General features: G+C 39.5%; 1 protein-coding gene across 1 annotated transcript in view; it reads right to left on the bottom strand.

Annotated features, from left to right (window-relative positions):
• The window catches only part of bin3 (bridging integrator 3), a 62,047-nt gene that overhangs the window by 40,271 nt on the left and 4,701 nt on the right, over nucleotides 1-17,075 (bottom strand). The window contains exon 2 of the mRNA XM_057356425.1: nucleotides 9,171-9,219. Coding sequence (XP_057212408.1) covers nucleotides 9,171-9,219 — 49 coding nt within the window. The remainder of the gene's footprint in view (nucleotides 1-9,170; nucleotides 9,220-17,075) is intronic.

Genomic DNA, 17,075 nt, shown 5'->3' with positions numbered 1-17,075 from the left:
TGCAGATGAAATCAGTTTACCTGATGTTGATTTAGCCGATGAAGTTCACCTGCTGATAGGTCTATACCAACAAGACATCTACACGTTGTGGCGAGCCAGGAGAGCCTTACACAATTCTGACTGGCTTGGGGTGGACACTCCATGGATCAGTAGCTGACGGTTCAACATCTATCTCTGCCAATTTCGTTCAAGCTGACCACTCTCTACAACAACCTGTTGAAAGATTTTGGAAACTGGATGATCCAGTGCATGTGAACAATGAGTCATTGTCAGTAGTCGACGAGCAAGTTGTGGATCTATGGAACAAGCAGTCAGTCAAAGAAGATGGTCACTACACACTACCAATCCCTTTCAAAGAACATCTACCATGACTGCCTAATAACTACACATTGGCCAAACATCGATTGGACCTTCTAGGAAAGAGGCTAAAGAAAGACCCGACTTTGCATCAGAAGTATACAGAAGGTATCAAAAACTCTTTGCTAAAAGGATATGCAGAAGAGGTCATTGACATTAAAAGAGAAGATGGTTGCATGTGGTACCTGCCACATCATCCAGTGCTACATCCAAGCAAGCCAGAGAAGGTTCGTATTGTCTTCGATTGTGCAGCACGGTACCAAGGTACTTCGTTGAATGACCATGTTCACCAAGGCCCAGACCTTACCAATAAGCTACTAGGAGTTCTTCTCAAGTTTAGGCAAGAACACGTTGCCTTGAATGCGGACATCGAGAGCATGTTTTATCAAGTCCGTGTGCCATCTGATGAAAGAGATGTGCTTCGCTTCCTGTGGTGGGAAGATAACGACCCGGACAAACCACCTCAACATTATCGTATGATGGTTCACCTATTTGGAGGTGTCTGGAGTCCTAGTGCTGCCAATTTTGCCCTTCAACGAGTAGCTGAAGACAACTGTGGAAACTTCTCCAAGGTCACTGTGGATACAGTAAGGTTGAATTTCTACGTCGACGATTGTCTTAAGTCCGTAGCAACAGAGGAGGTTGCCATCAAACTTCCTTCTAAACTCAGGGAACTGCTCACCTGTGGAGGCTTTAGATTAACCAAGTGGTTAAGCAATTCTAAGGAAGTGATTTGCCATTTGAACGAACACTGGGCGTTCTTTGGGATATGGAAAAAGACAATTTCACATTCGACGTCAGGGCAGTGGACAAACCTACAACAAAGAGAGGAGTATTGAGCACTACCAGTTGCATCTATGATCCTTTATGATTTGCAAGCCCATTCGTGCTCAAAGCAAAAGCAATCTTTCAAGAGTTGTGAAAGTCGACTGGGATGAGCAGTTACCGGTGGACATGGTTGCACAGTGGCGCAGATGGTTAAACGACTTGCCTCTATTGTCAGCACTGACAATTAATTCCAAGATGTCTTAGGCCAACATCCACTAGTTGTTTGTTAGTTACCCAACTCCATCACTTTTCCGATGCTTCAGAACTGGCATACGGTGCGGTTTCATACATCAGGATAGGTGACACTTGCAGAGGCTGGTGATGTCAAAGGCCAGACTTGCACCAATCAAGCCAGTTAGTATACCACGACTGGAGCTACTAGCATCGGTAGTTGCTACAGAGCTGGATCAGCATATCAAGCGCCACTTGGAGATTCCAATTGAAAGGACTTTCTTTTGGACAGACAGTACTATCGTACTTCAGTATAGGGCTGTGCGATTTGGGGAAAATATCTAATTGCGATATTTTTGACAAACATTGCGATTGCGATTTGATTTGCGATTTTAACTTTTCTAATTCAAGCTTCAGCTCAATATTGTTGTGTGGAGCACAGTATGGGTATAGTTACCCTGCTGAAAGAAAACAAAAAAAATGTTTCCATTAAAACCATTACAAAATTCATTTTTGTAGTGTGTTTAGGGCATTATTCAAATAGGGCTTACTGTTGTTCAATTGGTTCCCAACTTCCCGATTACATCACACCAATAGAATCCAAATACCAGTGTACACTATTAGTGACATAGACATAGTTACATAGGCTGATTTATTATTTTTTAAGTATGTGGGATTTTTTAAAACAAGTAGAAAATGTGCTGAATGTTTAATTTCATCCAAGTGAAATTAGCAAAACAGTTAGATAGAATTTACATTTGTTTGAAACGCGGAGCTAGGCGTGAGTTGACACAGGGTGCGCGCGTGCGTCAAGCCTCGTCCATATTGCCAGATGCCCGTGTGGAGCCGGACTCAAGTACTATAAACGTCATTACGAAACAGGCTGTGTGTGCGCGTCAAGTTTAAACGACTCGTCCGCGAGATGCGGGAGACGCGCGAGTATGAAACAGGCTATGTGTGCGCGTCAAGTTTAAACGGCTCGTCCGCGAGATGCGGGAGACGCGCAACGCGGGGCAGAGACATGCGAGTATGACACAGGCTGTGTGTGCGGTCTTATGAATTGGACGGTTCTTTAATATTTATTTGCCTAATATGATCGATCTGACTCTGCAGATGTCATAATAACACACACTCTCTCCTGCCTTGTGTTTGTTTGTTTTTTTAATGACGGACGTTTACGCAGTTGGCTAGGGCAGTGCTGATTAGGCATAACGGAGGTGCGCTCACTCTGTTGGTTAGCAAGAATGCCACTCAAAGCGGGCTTGGAACAGACGCGTTTGCTATTTTTCACATCGCAGCCTCTTGCGATTAGCAAATCGCAACGTCTCACATCGCGATTGCGATTCGATTTCGATTAATCGTTCAGCCCTACTTCAGTACATTAACAACAAGCATTAACAACAAGCTTTGTCGTTTCAAGATGTTCGTCACCAACAGTATTTCAAAAATACATGAGCGTTCAGAACCATGCCAGTGGAGACACATTGACTCTGCTTCGAACCTTGCGGATAATGTCTCTCGAGGAATGAATATAGGAGAGTTTTGTCGAATGAACAATGGGTATCTGGTCCGCACTTTCTACGACTTGGAGGAACATTGGCCTGCTCAATCTATCATAAAGGATTTGCCAGAAGAAGCAGAGATCAAAAGAGCCAAATAAGTCTATGCAGCTAGCATAAAACCAAACCAAGTGATGGAAAATGCAGTGGACAGACTCCTGGAGCGATACTCCAGTTGGCATCAATTGAGAAGGGCTACTGCTATCTTGTTGCGTGTCAAGGCTTTGTTGCGCAAAAAAGCAAGTATGAATCTTTCAGACCCCATCACTGTTTGTGAGCTCCAACAAGCAGAGTTAGCCATTCTCAATTACATACATACAACTGCATCTTTTGGATCTTCTCAAGTCAAAGCCAGTTCACTTCTCAAGCTTAAACCCTTTGAGGATGAAAACAACCAACTCCTTTGTGTGGGAGGCAGACTAACAAATGCCCCAATTCTCTTTGAGGCAAAACATCCAGTCATCCTACCTAACAATCATCACGTCACCCAGCTGATTATCAGTCACTACTATCTTCGCTTGGGTCATGCAGGTCCAGAGCGAGTACTTGCAGAAATTCGTCAACGTTTCTGGATATTAAAGGGACGTGCTGTCATTAACCGAACTCTCAAGTCATGTCTACAGTGTCGCAAGTTAAGAGCTAAACCGCAAATCCAACAAATGGCAGACTTACTTAACTCTAGAGTGACACCAGGTGAGCCTCCATTCCCTCGTGTGGGCATAGACTATTTCGGGCCATTCTTGGTTAAGAAAGCATGCAGTGAGCTCAAGAGGTACAGGTGTTTGTTTACATGTCTCACTATGAGAGCTATTCACTTGGAAGTTGCCCACACCCTCGATACTGACTCCATCAATGCCTTACAGCGATTTATCGCTAGGAGAGGCCCAGCCACGGAAATCGGATCGGATAACAGGACTAATTTCGTTGGTGGATTACGAGAGTTGCGGAAAGCCATCAGTGAATGGAATCAACAAAAGATTTCTGATTACCTGCTGCAGAACAATGTAAAATGGATCTTTAATCCACCGACGCCACTCACATGGTTGGTGTTTGGGAGCGACAAATTCGCACCGTTCGTTCCATTCTAAACTCTGTCCTATCGCAGCAGGCACCAGATGACGATGGTTTGACAACATTGTTTTGCTGCGTTGAGTCTATTGTCAATGGTAGACCAATCACGAAACTCTCAGATGACCCATCAGATCCTCTACCACTCACACCAAATCAACTGTTGTTACTCCGTTCTGGTCCAATTCTACCTCCGGGAGCCTTCGTAAAACAAGACCTTCACAGACGCAAATGGCACCAGGTGCAATATCTGGCACATGTCTTCTGGTGCAGATGGCTCAAGGAGTATTTACCTGCATTGCAACAACGTCAAAAATGGCTACAACCAAAGCAGAATCTTCGAATAGGAGATCTTGTGCTTATTCTGCATGAAAACACACCACGCAATCACTGGCCGCTAGGTCTGATTACCTAAGTCTATCCAGGTGCAGATGGACTTGTGCGTACTGTGGAAGTGAAAACACAGGCAGGAGTCTTCATCCGTCCTGCAGACTAAGTCTGCCTCCTGGAAGCCAGTCTTCTTAGTTGACTCTTCTCAGTTGAATTAGTTTGAGACATCACCCGTCCTTTGTTTGAATGACCTGTTTGGGTCATTGGGGCCGGGATGTTGGGTGCTGTCCCTTTAAGGTCGCTTATTCTGTGGGCAGAGCTGACTGCTTGGGGGGAGGAGTGACAGGGAGAAAACATTAAGAGAGAAAAAGCCATGTTGTTCCATATTGAAGTTTACATTAATTCCAGTTTGAAGCTATAACTTATATATATGTGAATATATAAATATATATACTGTATTCCCAGCGTGGTGAGTAGTTCTTATGTTGTTTAAGTGTATTTATAGTTTCGGATATGTGGCTATGTAGATCGCTATTTGTGATTAGCGCCATAGCGCCTAAACAGATAATGTTATACACTTGTGTTTTGATGTTTGTGTAGACATTTACTGTTTTATATTGCTTGTTAAAATATTCATGCAATATATGTTGCATTTAGCTGGTAGACGAGGCTAAATATGTGTTTGTGAAACAGAGACTGCTCTAGAAGTACGTGTTGTTGATTGTAGCACGTATGTGATCATGCTTAATGCAAATATGTGACATTAAATTATATGATTATAAATCAAATATATAGTAATCCCTATAATGCTAATGCTTACTATCTAAAGCTGATGTTAAGATGGTAGAAATTTTATTTTTGTTGATGTGAACAATATTGGATAGTAATTGTAAATTGTTTGTTTTTACAGTTTGACCACACACACACACACACACATAAATGTGCACAAATACTCTCAACTAAATTAAACTACAACAACAAAGACCAAATGTGTACATTATGAGTTCTGCACGAGAGGAATAAAGGACAAAATCTCAAGTTATTGTTATCATTTCAAGGGTAACAGCAATAAACCATTTAAACAGTCAAAAAGTGTTTCTCCGTCCTCCGCACGCTTGCTTTCAGTGAAGAGAATGTCAAGTTCCGAAAGTCTGCACCGTGCTTGTTATATGCTGTGATTTTGGTTATATTACCTCATTTTTTGATTCATGCAGCGCAAAGTTCAGCCTAAGTAACGAACTACATACATTTACAGACAAAGTGTTAATTCACATTTATATGCCCAAACATTCAGTAAGTGTCAAATGTTTGGACATTCATTTGCGAGTCATCTGCGAGTGCATGCGGAACGTGCTGCTTCTCTTTACCGGTCTCCCAGCACAGAAGACGCAATCCTGCGCTGCGTCAAAGCCAGAGCTCATATGCGCCGGGGGTTTCGGTACCCAACCCTAAAAATGTCCCATTTCTTTACATCATAAATAACATTAATATTTTAGGCGGCGGAGTGCATGCCCTCGCCACTGCCCATATAACCAAAAGGGCATGATCCCCATTGCATAACACCTCTGCGAAGATTCAACTGTGAGATTGGTAGTGGAATCAGGCTCCTCCTATTGAAGCATCGAATCTTCGACTATTCGGGGTAAACACTACACTGGACCTTTAAAATATTTAATGTGAAATATTAGCTTGGCATCATTTGACTTCGACCCACGTAAAATTAAGTATGCATCTTGCAATTAGGATTAAACAGAGAAGGTAAAAGAGAGGCAAAAGTTGCAGATTGCAACTATTAAGTCTATCAAAGCACCATCCTCACCTTGTGAATATGCCTGCCAAAATAATGCAGGTAAAGCATCAAAAGAAAAACTCTCTCAAATTAAAACTTTGCCGGAGATGACCAGTTCAGCAACACCATTTCTAACATTCTAACATGGCTAAAGCAAATGAAAGGTCTGCTTTCCTACCAGACAGTGCCCAATTTAATGAGTCTGGCAGTGAAGACGAAAAATGCCAGTCTTGGTTTTAGTTAGTGATGCACGATATTGGATTTTTGCCGATATCTGATATGCCGATAATTTCCACCTCAATTAAGCTGCCGACACCGATATATGCTGTCTATCCACCGGGCGTTTTTACACAGCTAAAAGTGCCAGGCGCTGGACAGCGTTTTTTTCAACCGAGGTGCTTTGGTCGCAATTATAAGCTGCATCGGAAAAAAATAAGCGCCAGCACTGAGCCCGTGGAAAAAAACAAGGGGGCACAGCCCGGTCACTTCAGTGACTGTGCCTTTTCACGGGGCTTGACATTAAGCATTGTCATGTGGTTGTCCTTCGGACAAGTAAACTTGTCATTCACTTGTCCGAGTACAAAAATTACTTGTCCAACGATAAAAAAATGATATTTCATTTGAATTCTCAATATAATTGTTCCGGATCTAGATTGGTAAAGTTTGCTTCTAAGCATTTTAACTAGTGTCCGCTTTGGCCGCCTGAATTTGGTTATAGGCCTACTCTCCGTCACTGCTATAAAACAAAGGCAAGCAGTAATTATTATTAGTGTTAAGGCTGTAGGTTAACTTTTTTTGCACAGAGCACTGGTGTTAGAGAGTTTTAAAGTTTGGTAGCACAGGCCAAACTGTAGGAGTATAAATCGTCTGTTATCATCATTAAAAAAAATATGCAAGTGCAGTTCATCATGAATAGACAGGTAACTGACAAAAGACATTAATGTTACATTCAGATGAATAAATTAGGGCCGTATCATTTTTAGATTACCTAAATTTGTTTGAATATTTCTCAGTTGTGTATTTTTCCTTTTTAACTATACAACAGTGGTATATTTGTCCACATAAATTACTGTAGTATATACTATAGTAAACTGCAGTAAAATTCTTAGATACTATAGTGTTTTTGAACTTCACTATAGTATACAGTGTTTATCAATTCACTACAAGGGCACTACAATTTTCAAAAGCAAATACTATAGTACACCACAGTATTTTTTGTCTTGAGTGTTCAATTTAACGGGACTTTTATTTTGACGGGTCTTCGGGAAGACGCTTGTTTGCAGATAGCTTCACTCAAACAGTAAAACGCTCCTAAAATAAACTCACAGAGCAACTCTGACTGGAGATGAAGTTCATGTGTTCATATCCTCATACAGTGCAGACGCAGACAAATACTCGACCATCACTCGTGTTGTATGTTAAACTGTGCACGTAATTCACTCAGACATGCAGAACAGCCAGATGACATTTAAATAACAGGATTCCTCGTCCGCATGTAGTTACATGGACTCCATTGATTATTGTCACACACAACAAGCACCACCATGACAAACGCACTTCACACAAACACACAGCTCTGTCTAATGCACATATTCTTATTATTCTACATATATGTCGCACTGTTGTTGTTTTTTTTCAAGTTACTTTTCCAGTCGGGCAAGTAAAGTTATCTCTCACTTGCCCATACAAAACATTCACTTGTCCCTAACAAGCGTTAATGTCGAGCCCTGCTTTTCACATTTTAAAATTATGATAAACGAAATAATTTTAAAACATTTGAAAAATGAATTTGGTGAATATTAATTAAAGAAGCAACAAGAGCATAGGTGTCTTTGAAATGGAGACTACAAACGGCAGTGTGCAGAGACGAAAGTCACAAGGCGGCCCGTTGCATATTATGCACGCTTGAGCTCAAGTTCAAAGACTACTCCCAATGGACGATGGGCAGGATTCAACTTAATTTTTACTCTGTGTTTTAGTTAAAAACGTTAATCAATAAATAGGCAGTGCGCGGCTCACGGGCGCAGAGATGGATTTCTTTGCGCACTCAGTTAATGTAAGAATGTGCTGCTTTTAAAAGCATGATTTAATTACAGCTTCCTATCGGCGAGGCATATCGGCGTTATTTTCTTTATCGGGCCGATGCCGATAATTAATTTATAAGCCATTATCTGCCGATAATATCGTGCATCCCTAGTTTTAGTTGTTCATTATAAATGGCCAGGACGAAGCTTCTTGGACTGATTTCTACAGACAGGGTGTCCTTTTTTGTTTTGTAATGTCGTCCTTGTGATTTTGTTTAGTCTCCGCTCTTTGCCGCCAAGCTGACAGTCCTAACTGTCTTTCATGGTGTGACCTATCTTTGAGTCATTGGATGGACAGCTCTCAGAGCCTGGCGGAATGGCGATTTGCCAAGTGTTTCCTACCGTCAATAAAGCTGTGATTAAGTATCTCTGTAAAGAATTAGCCTCTTAGGCCAATAGCAGAAAAGGAGAATGTTCGGGAAAGCCCAATTTGTCCTACTGTCAGCTGTTTTGCAGTGTGCTTGGTGGAGCTTTTTTGCCTTTTGTCGCATCGAATTGCGCCGCTTGCATCTATAGTAGACATGGTGTAGGTCATAACAAAATTACAAGAAAGACTGATGGGGCGATCACATAGAACGAAACCGCTGTCCTGTCAGTCAAGGATTATAGTGTGAGTGCTCTAGTTGCTGTTAACAGTCATATTCTCAGAAACTTTAAAAAGGTACAAGCAGAGGGCGGTTCCGCGTCAGCCAACACAAGTTTCTCCTCCATCATTGCAGTCTCCGGACGTTTCAAGCAACTGTAAAGTTCCGTCACCACACCGGTAGGCCCGCCTCACCTTTCATTCAATTGGACAACGGGAAAAAAGGCGCATGATGTCAAAAATGCGAGGCACAGCAGGCGGCAAAAACGTGAGGCACCCGGCACGCATAAGCAGCACGCAAAAAACTCCCTGCCAACTGAAAACTATTCAAAAGAGGCGTGTCTAACAGCAATAAACGCTTTCTATGTGATCCGCCCATAAGAAAGGATTTTATGACTTACTGTTTTTGAAACTATTTGTTTCTTCGGTTGTCCGAGTTTGAAAGGAATCCTAGGAAAAACAGAAAACACAATTACTGGAAAATTATTGCGTTTTCGTCATTTGACACATTGGCAGTAGGAATAAAACACATTGACAATTTTTTACAAGGCTGACAGAAACAACGACACTCATGACCAAGTTCTTCACAGGAACTTAAGATGATGAATTACACTTGGTTGCAGATCTGAACAGATCCCTTCCTTGACATCCAAACCTTTAAGGGTGGGTGTCAAGGTATGTTAACTTTGGTTTGATTTCCCAAACAAAAAAAAAATGCTGATACGCCTACAGGTCGTCCTTCAGTCAGGTCACGACAGTTGGTTTTGTCTTCGGATAAAATCTCACGCAAAGTCAAATAAGTGAAATATTCAACTTATTTATAAATTGTTTAATGAATTGTATATAAAAATATTGTAAATTCATGTTTTAAACTGTATAAACATAGGAAGTTGTTAGCTTTGTGCTGTCTGGAATTGGACAGCTTTGGCTAAAATTGGTAAGCAACTTTAAGCATGGCTAAAGTCCAGATCTCTTTATATTCTAACATACATAACCATTTTAAGTTCTACCATTCAGTTCTACCAGAACTCTTTAAAATCTAGAACCATGAAGTTTTCCTGAACCCCTTTTAATTCTAATATAAGTTTTTAAGTACTACAACGAGCCAAAAATTCAACTAGAACCATTTCAATTTCATCATGGCCTTACAAAGGTACAGTCATGAATTTGCTGTACTTTCATGAATAAAATATTGAGGGCATATTAGACAGCATGTATTTTTAATCAACATACTATTAGATAAATGATGTGTTGATTGACAAAACACGCTTTTGACATTGAGGGGTTGTGGTGTTCCAGAGGATGATGCAGGACAACAACGATTACAACCTATGACAGTCTATTTAAATGTGCTATAGTTCAACATTTTATGACTAATGATGGTGAAACATGCAAACAAAAAAAGTCACACTGACCTAAATAACTGATGACTGTATGACGTACATAAAATCTGTGGGCAGGGAAAGAATCTCCCAACTGCAATTTTATAATGACAAGTATAGGCTTTCTGATGAAATAAGAGTAGCCCTCGACCAATAGTAGAGAATGAGCACAAACAGAAATAAAGATTCTGTAGCTTGCATTATGGCCAACCTAAACAACAGCTGATGTCTGATAATCTGTTCCATCAGACTGCACAACACTTTAACTAGATATTAACTGCACAACCTTTTTTAACTAGTACTAGAAATCAATCAAATATTTGAGTCTGTGCTCATTTAGTTTAAATTTGTATTACTTTGCAATTGAACGGTCTATCACTTAATTTTATAACCTTACTATTGCAGACTCAGCTCACACAGGACAACTTCTTGCATTCTGTAATTGCTAGTCTATAGACGCAAGCAGACAGCCGTCTTTGGCTATTGTGTCATGCTTCCCTATTTTCAGAATCTCTTCATCACATTTGAGAGGAGTAATAACATAATTGAATGCAGAAGTCTTGAGATGTCTGGAGTTATTTAGTCAGCTATTTGTGCCTGATCTCACAGGAATTGGTAGCTATCTTACGAGGTGGCTAATTCGTATGAATTCAGTACGTCGTGAATCGATAAAAATGTACGATTACTAGAAAAAAGCAATACTGAAACCCCGCTCTTAAACCCTATGTCACTGGCGCAAAGGCAAATCGTACTAAAATGTACGAATGAGATCGTACAACTTCATAAGAATTAGCTAAAATCAGCCCGCTCGTAAAATAGTAGTAACAAAAATTGTGATAACAAAAATTGTGTTGACTATTTTCAGCACCAAAATAAACATCTTGACAAACTCGAAATGCTCAGAAAGAAAGAATTATACAAAACAATATTACAAAACTTACCAATGGGTAAGAGAGTGCAATTTAGTTAACATTTTTTGAATATATACGATAAATAAATCACACAGCACCAAATTAAATAATATATGTGCTTTTCAGTTTTTTCACTAGCTGCTTGGAATTAAAGTTTGGTAGCAAGTATTTGAAAAAGAAGCACCTTAATATCTGCTTTAAATATTTGCCAGTGGTGATCACTACAAAAAATAAATACTAATCAGTGAATTTTGGTATATTGTCCATCGCTAGATATGTTATAAAACAGAGTGACACCGAGATCCTGCTACCTAGGAAATGGTGGAATTTCTTGTCAAACTTGTTAATTCACTAAAGGCACAGAAGCACAATGGCATTACATCTCCAATCTCCTGTTCTGACACAACTGTCTTCTAATGAAAAGCAGCAATTAGCTGTCCGGCCCCCTTCGACTTTTTCTCATGCGTTGTTTCGTAAAACGGGCTGAGGTAGACCTGGAGAGAAAAAAAAACATGTTCCACTGCTGCTATTGCACCTCTCAGTCTCACGCACACTACTATTGATGTGACAGAAGTACGGCTCTAGAAGATTGATGGACAGCTAGGAATGACAGGAGCGCGGCGATGCCGGCTGCGTCAAAGCAAAGGTGTGTGAGCTAATGAGACGGAAAAAGATGGGTGTGAGGGAGGGTGTGTGTGTGTGTTAGGTTAGTGAAGAGAACAGAAATTATACTCATACATGTGAACGTTGTACGTGCGTTAGTTTCCTTTAATAGCTCAATAAACCAGAGCTAGAGCTTTAGACGCTGTTCCTGAACGAAAATAGACTGACAGTACACAAGTTTATAAACTAGTCAAGTTAACCGTGGCTAAAGGGACTTATGTTGTGCTAACGGTCATGTATACATTTAAAGGGATAGTTTACGCAAAAATGAAAATTCTGTCATCATTTGCTCACCCCCAGGTTGTTCCAAACCTGTATAAATGTCTTTGTAACACAAAGAAAGATATTTGGAAGAATGTTAGCAGCTACTACCATAGTAGAAAAAAAATATATATATATATATATATTTTCCTGTTGAGTTGCTAACATTGATTGTTGAACACAAAGAAAGATATTTGGAAGAATGTTAGCAACTCAACAGAACTACACTATGGTAGTCAATGGTGTCCCAGAACTGTCAGCCGCTAACATTCTTCCAAATATCTTTCTTTGTGTTCAACAGAACAAAGACAACTTGAGGGCGAGTAAATGAAGACAGAATTTTCATTTTTGTTTAATAAATCCCTTTAAGCAAATTATTAAACAAAAATATTTGATATCTTAAACTACTGTTAGATACTAATAAGACTAAAACTAAAAATGTATACAGTTGAGACATTGCCAGAAATATCACCATCCCAAGTCAAGTCGAATTCACATTTGTCATGCCACTGTTATGCCTAAACCATCATGGAAAACTACAAGTTATTACCTAGTGAACTTTCTGAAGTTGTAAAGCTGACTCACCCAAGTTCACTACGTCAAAAATTACATAAACAGCCATCACTCAAAGCACGGCAGGGAAAGCTAAATGTGTGCTGACGTAGGAAGTTGCATTAGCAAGCGACCTGTTGTTTTGCCTTTGATTTCATCAGATAGGTGAGTTAATCCACATAAGCAAGGCATACGTAAGGAGTATTGCTCAATTAGTTATCTTATACAAACAAGACAACTCATTTCACCGAGTCATTTCACTACAAACATTTAATAGCTTGGTAGAAATGAAGGGAGATAACAAAAATTGTACAAAACTCTAGTTTTCAAACTATGTCCTTCTTAAAGACGGTTTTATTGGACATGCATGCATGGCTCAAAGTTAACTTCCGGTCTGTGTTTGTTGATCTGTCTGGCTAGTGGCTAATAATATAACTATATTTAATTTAATTTATATTAATATTCATTTATATTAATACTTTATTGTATAATAATTGTATTAAATAAACTATTTGTTAAATGGGTCGTATGACTGTGTCCATTTAAGTTTAGCCAAGTAACGGTTCTTCTACTGGTCACCCAAAATAATACAAGCTAGACATACTTTTAACTTGCTAGCTAATGTAATTTACTTGTTATTTCTTTTGCTTGCTTTCAGAAATACTCGGCAGGGACTCTATTCTTTGCAGATGTGTACCGGAAGTTAAGTTCGGGCCACAAAAACACGCATGCACAGACAAGTTTGTTTAAATTGTTGCTTTGAAACCGTCTATAAGTTACATGAGATAACCGACAGTTAAGCTTTAGATAATCTACACGCTACTACAGACACTTATAACACTACAGTTAAAGACACTTATTCTAGTTCCAGGGTCAATTTGGAAAAAATATTTTCAACCCGGCATTTGGTCAAAAAGGAACCAACCAGCATAACGTTAATTTACAACTCAACGGTTGGGTTAGTCCCTTTTTGACCCAACGCCGTGTACTTTTGTTAGTTACTCAGCACTGCTTAAGACACAGAACCATGAGAAAGGTGAGAAACATTGAGGGACCATCCCACTATCTTCCCTCACAATGGAGTCCTGTTAAGAGAGCCCAAAAAACTAGGGCAAAAAGACACCTGCAGTTTCTTCCCGCAGGCCATAACTCTTGTTGTATGGACAGCTCTCTCAACACCCTTTTGTACACACAACATTCTTTTTATTCCATTCGGCAACACAGACTTCATAACACGCAATAAATTTGCATATGTTGCACTGTTGCATGTTACTTGACATTCTTTCTACTTTTGTACTTTGTAGATATGTAGAGAAGGCAATTTAGTTATTTTTATTGACTTTGTTTAAAAAACAAATTTAAAAAACAGGGTCTACAAGCAATCAAACAAGAAACTGCTTTAAGAAATAGTTCGCCCCAAAATTATTTTTTCTCTTTACTCTTCGTGTCTGTAAATATTCAGATGTGAAGATGCGCTGTGCCAATTTTGACGTCAGTAAATACAAACACCATTTGTTCTCTCATGTCTCTTAACTGAATGCAATGTGTCAAGTTTAAAAAAGATTTGCAATGTGGCAAGTTTAAAAGAGATTTGCAATCTAAGACGAAGATTTTATGAATAATGACTTTGATCTGTTCCTCACTCAAAACTATCATATAGCCTCAGAAAACATGACGTGATATACAATACTTTATCTTCCTTTATGGAGCTCAGAAAACTTGTCCCCATTAACTTTTATTGTTTGTAACATGAACAAAGATAAACATAGAACATGAACATAGACAACACATTTGCTAAACTTCTCCTTATGTCCACGGAAAAAGAAAAGTCATAAAGCATTAAAATAGCGTGAAGGTGAGTAAATGATGACCGATCGTTCCTTTTTTGGTGTACTACTTATTCAGGGTTTTTCCTGCATAGAGAAATTGGAGGCGGCCGCCTCCGTCAAATGTCGTGCCGCCTCAGGCTCTCGTCAAAATTATGTTGTGAGTCTTCACAAGAAATGCTGCGTGCATTTAACACTGTCATTTGTAACTGCAGTTGCGACATTACGCCACAGTGGAGGCACTGTTTCGTTATCAGCACACTGAGGCGCTAAAAAGAGTTGCAGAACAAGAGCCAGCCTGTGTTTCACGGCTGTTTGTTTTGCATCCAAGTACGTTTAATTTCTTGATATTTATTAAATTAACATGACGTACATCATTGTAATGTTTTTAGCTGTGCAGCTGGATCGTTGAATCAGCGTATACTGTACACAGCGAGTTCGCCAGTATGAACGCACATTGCGTTCAGAACGACTCGCACACGAATGACTCATTTGAACCGATTCATTTAAACTATTGAACTTTTCAGTCACTAGCGAATATAAGAGATCATTGAATCATTTAAAGTGAACCACAGAGAATGCAAGATGTGAATGAGCTTTGCTCATTTAGACAGACTTGTTAATTCAGTTGGCTATTGTGGGCTGAAAAGTTTGTTGAAAATGATCAAAAAGCTTTGATTAAAAAACATTTCTGTTTGGTTGAATAAAAGTATTGTTTTATACAACGTAATAATTGTCATTTTTATCTAATTTTGTTAGAACTTTTAATATGTCAAACTCAAAGTCACTTTGGTTAAGCCACTTAAAGGTACGGTAGGCCTACGTGTGTGTGTGTGTGTGTGTGTGTGTGTGTGTGTGTGTGTGTGTGTGTGTGTGTGTGTTTGTGTGTGTGTGTGTGTGTGTGTGTGTGTGTGTGTGTGTGTGTGTGTGTGTGTGTGTGTGTGTGTGTGTGTGTGTGTGTAAAAGATCAGAATGGCACCACCTCCGCCTCATTTTGAGCCAGGAAAAACCCTGTTATTCAAAGCCTATAAACATCAATGACCAAATGAACACTAGTTCTGTGGGGTAGTTAATGTAATCTGCATTGAGTCAAGAAAAACTAATCAGTAAGATGATTCTGTACTGTGGGAATCCAAGGCTGAGGTTCTTCGCAGAGCCATTTTTACATACGCCCTTATACAAGTATAGTTAAACTGAAGGAACTGATCCCATGCTCTGCAAGGTCACAGTAAATAAAGGAAGAAAAGCTACACTGTTGTCAAGGTATGCTTTTTAACATGCTTGGGGTGCATTGTTACTGCTGTAGCTCTTAGAAATACGAATTTGATAGATTTGGGTGCATTCAGTAAACTCTTGTGGAGTAAACAATGTAGCTCTGTACAACAGTACCTTTCAAAACTTCAAACAGCAATTAATGCAAAAAAAGGCGGTTTCAATGACTAGATATGCTTCTATGAACTTAAAATCAATTCACTAATTTGGCATTCAAGATATTTAAGGGATTATGGGAAAATACCAGGGGTTTAATAAAAGAACTTCCTGTCTGCAGTGTGGTAAAACAGATGATGAAATATTATTTCTGGACCACAAGGTCCACAATAGTATCCTGTGTGGTATTAGGTCATTTTGGTTAGCAAATTTGTGCATGATATCATTATAAAGAAACTATCACTGCTGATGCTAAAAACATACTTATGTACATATTAAACATATTATGTCATACAGTGGCGCCTTTGGATGTCAAAATGACTCATAATGAAGGGCAGTTAACCTTCCATTTTAATCTGTTAATTATAATGTTTACCATCCAAACTCATTGTAGACATGATCATATTGTGTCTGCATGCTGATGAGGGTATTTATTTAATGTTTTATTGAAAGTTTGTATAGAAAGAAACTCTCAATGCAAGAAGCTTTCAATGCAATTTATTCTTGCATGTTTCTTAAAGTATGATATTTCTACAACAAATGTGAACAGTATACTTACTAGTGGTTTATTTTTGTGAACTGTAATATACACTCACCTAAAGGATTATTAGGAACACCATACTAATACGGTGTTTGACCCCCTTTCGCCTTCAGAACTGCCTTAATTCTACGTGGCATTGATTCAACAAGGTGCTGAAAGCATTCTTTAGAAATGTTGGCCCATATTGATAGGATAGCATCTTGCAGTTGATGGAGATTTGTGGGATGCACATCCAGGGCACGAAGCTCCCGTTCCACCACATCCCAAAGATGTTCTATCGGGTTGAGATCTGGTGACTGTGGGGGCCATTCTAGTACAGTGAACTCATTGTCATGTTCAAGAAACCAATTTGAAATGATTCGAGCTTTGTGACATGGTGCATTATCCTGCTGGAAGTAGCCATTAGAGGATGGGTACATGGTGGTCATAAAGGGATGGACATGGTCAGAAACAATGCTCAGGTAGGCCGTGGCATTTAAACGATGCCCAATTGGCACTAAGGGGCCTAAAGTGTGCCAAGAAAACATCCCCCACACCATTACACCACCACCACCAGCCTGCACAGTGGTAACAAGGCATGATGGATCCATGTTCTCATTCTGTTTACGCCAAATTCTGACTCTACCATTTGAATGTCTCAACAGAAATCGAGACTCATCAGACCAGGCAACATTTTTCCAGTCTTCAACTGTCCAATTTTGGTGAGCTCGTGCAAATTGTAGCCTCTTTTTCCTATTTGTAG

The sequence above is a fragment of the Triplophysa rosa genome, linkage group LG17 (genome assembly GCF_024868665.1).
Source record: "Triplophysa rosa linkage group LG17, Trosa_1v2, whole genome shotgun sequence".
In the NCBI taxonomy this organism is placed as follows: Eukaryota; Metazoa; Chordata; class Actinopteri; order Cypriniformes; family Nemacheilidae; genus Triplophysa; species Triplophysa rosa.
The sequence above is the reverse complement of the archived record's forward strand: the minus strand, read 5'-3'. Positions and strand labels throughout refer to the sequence as shown.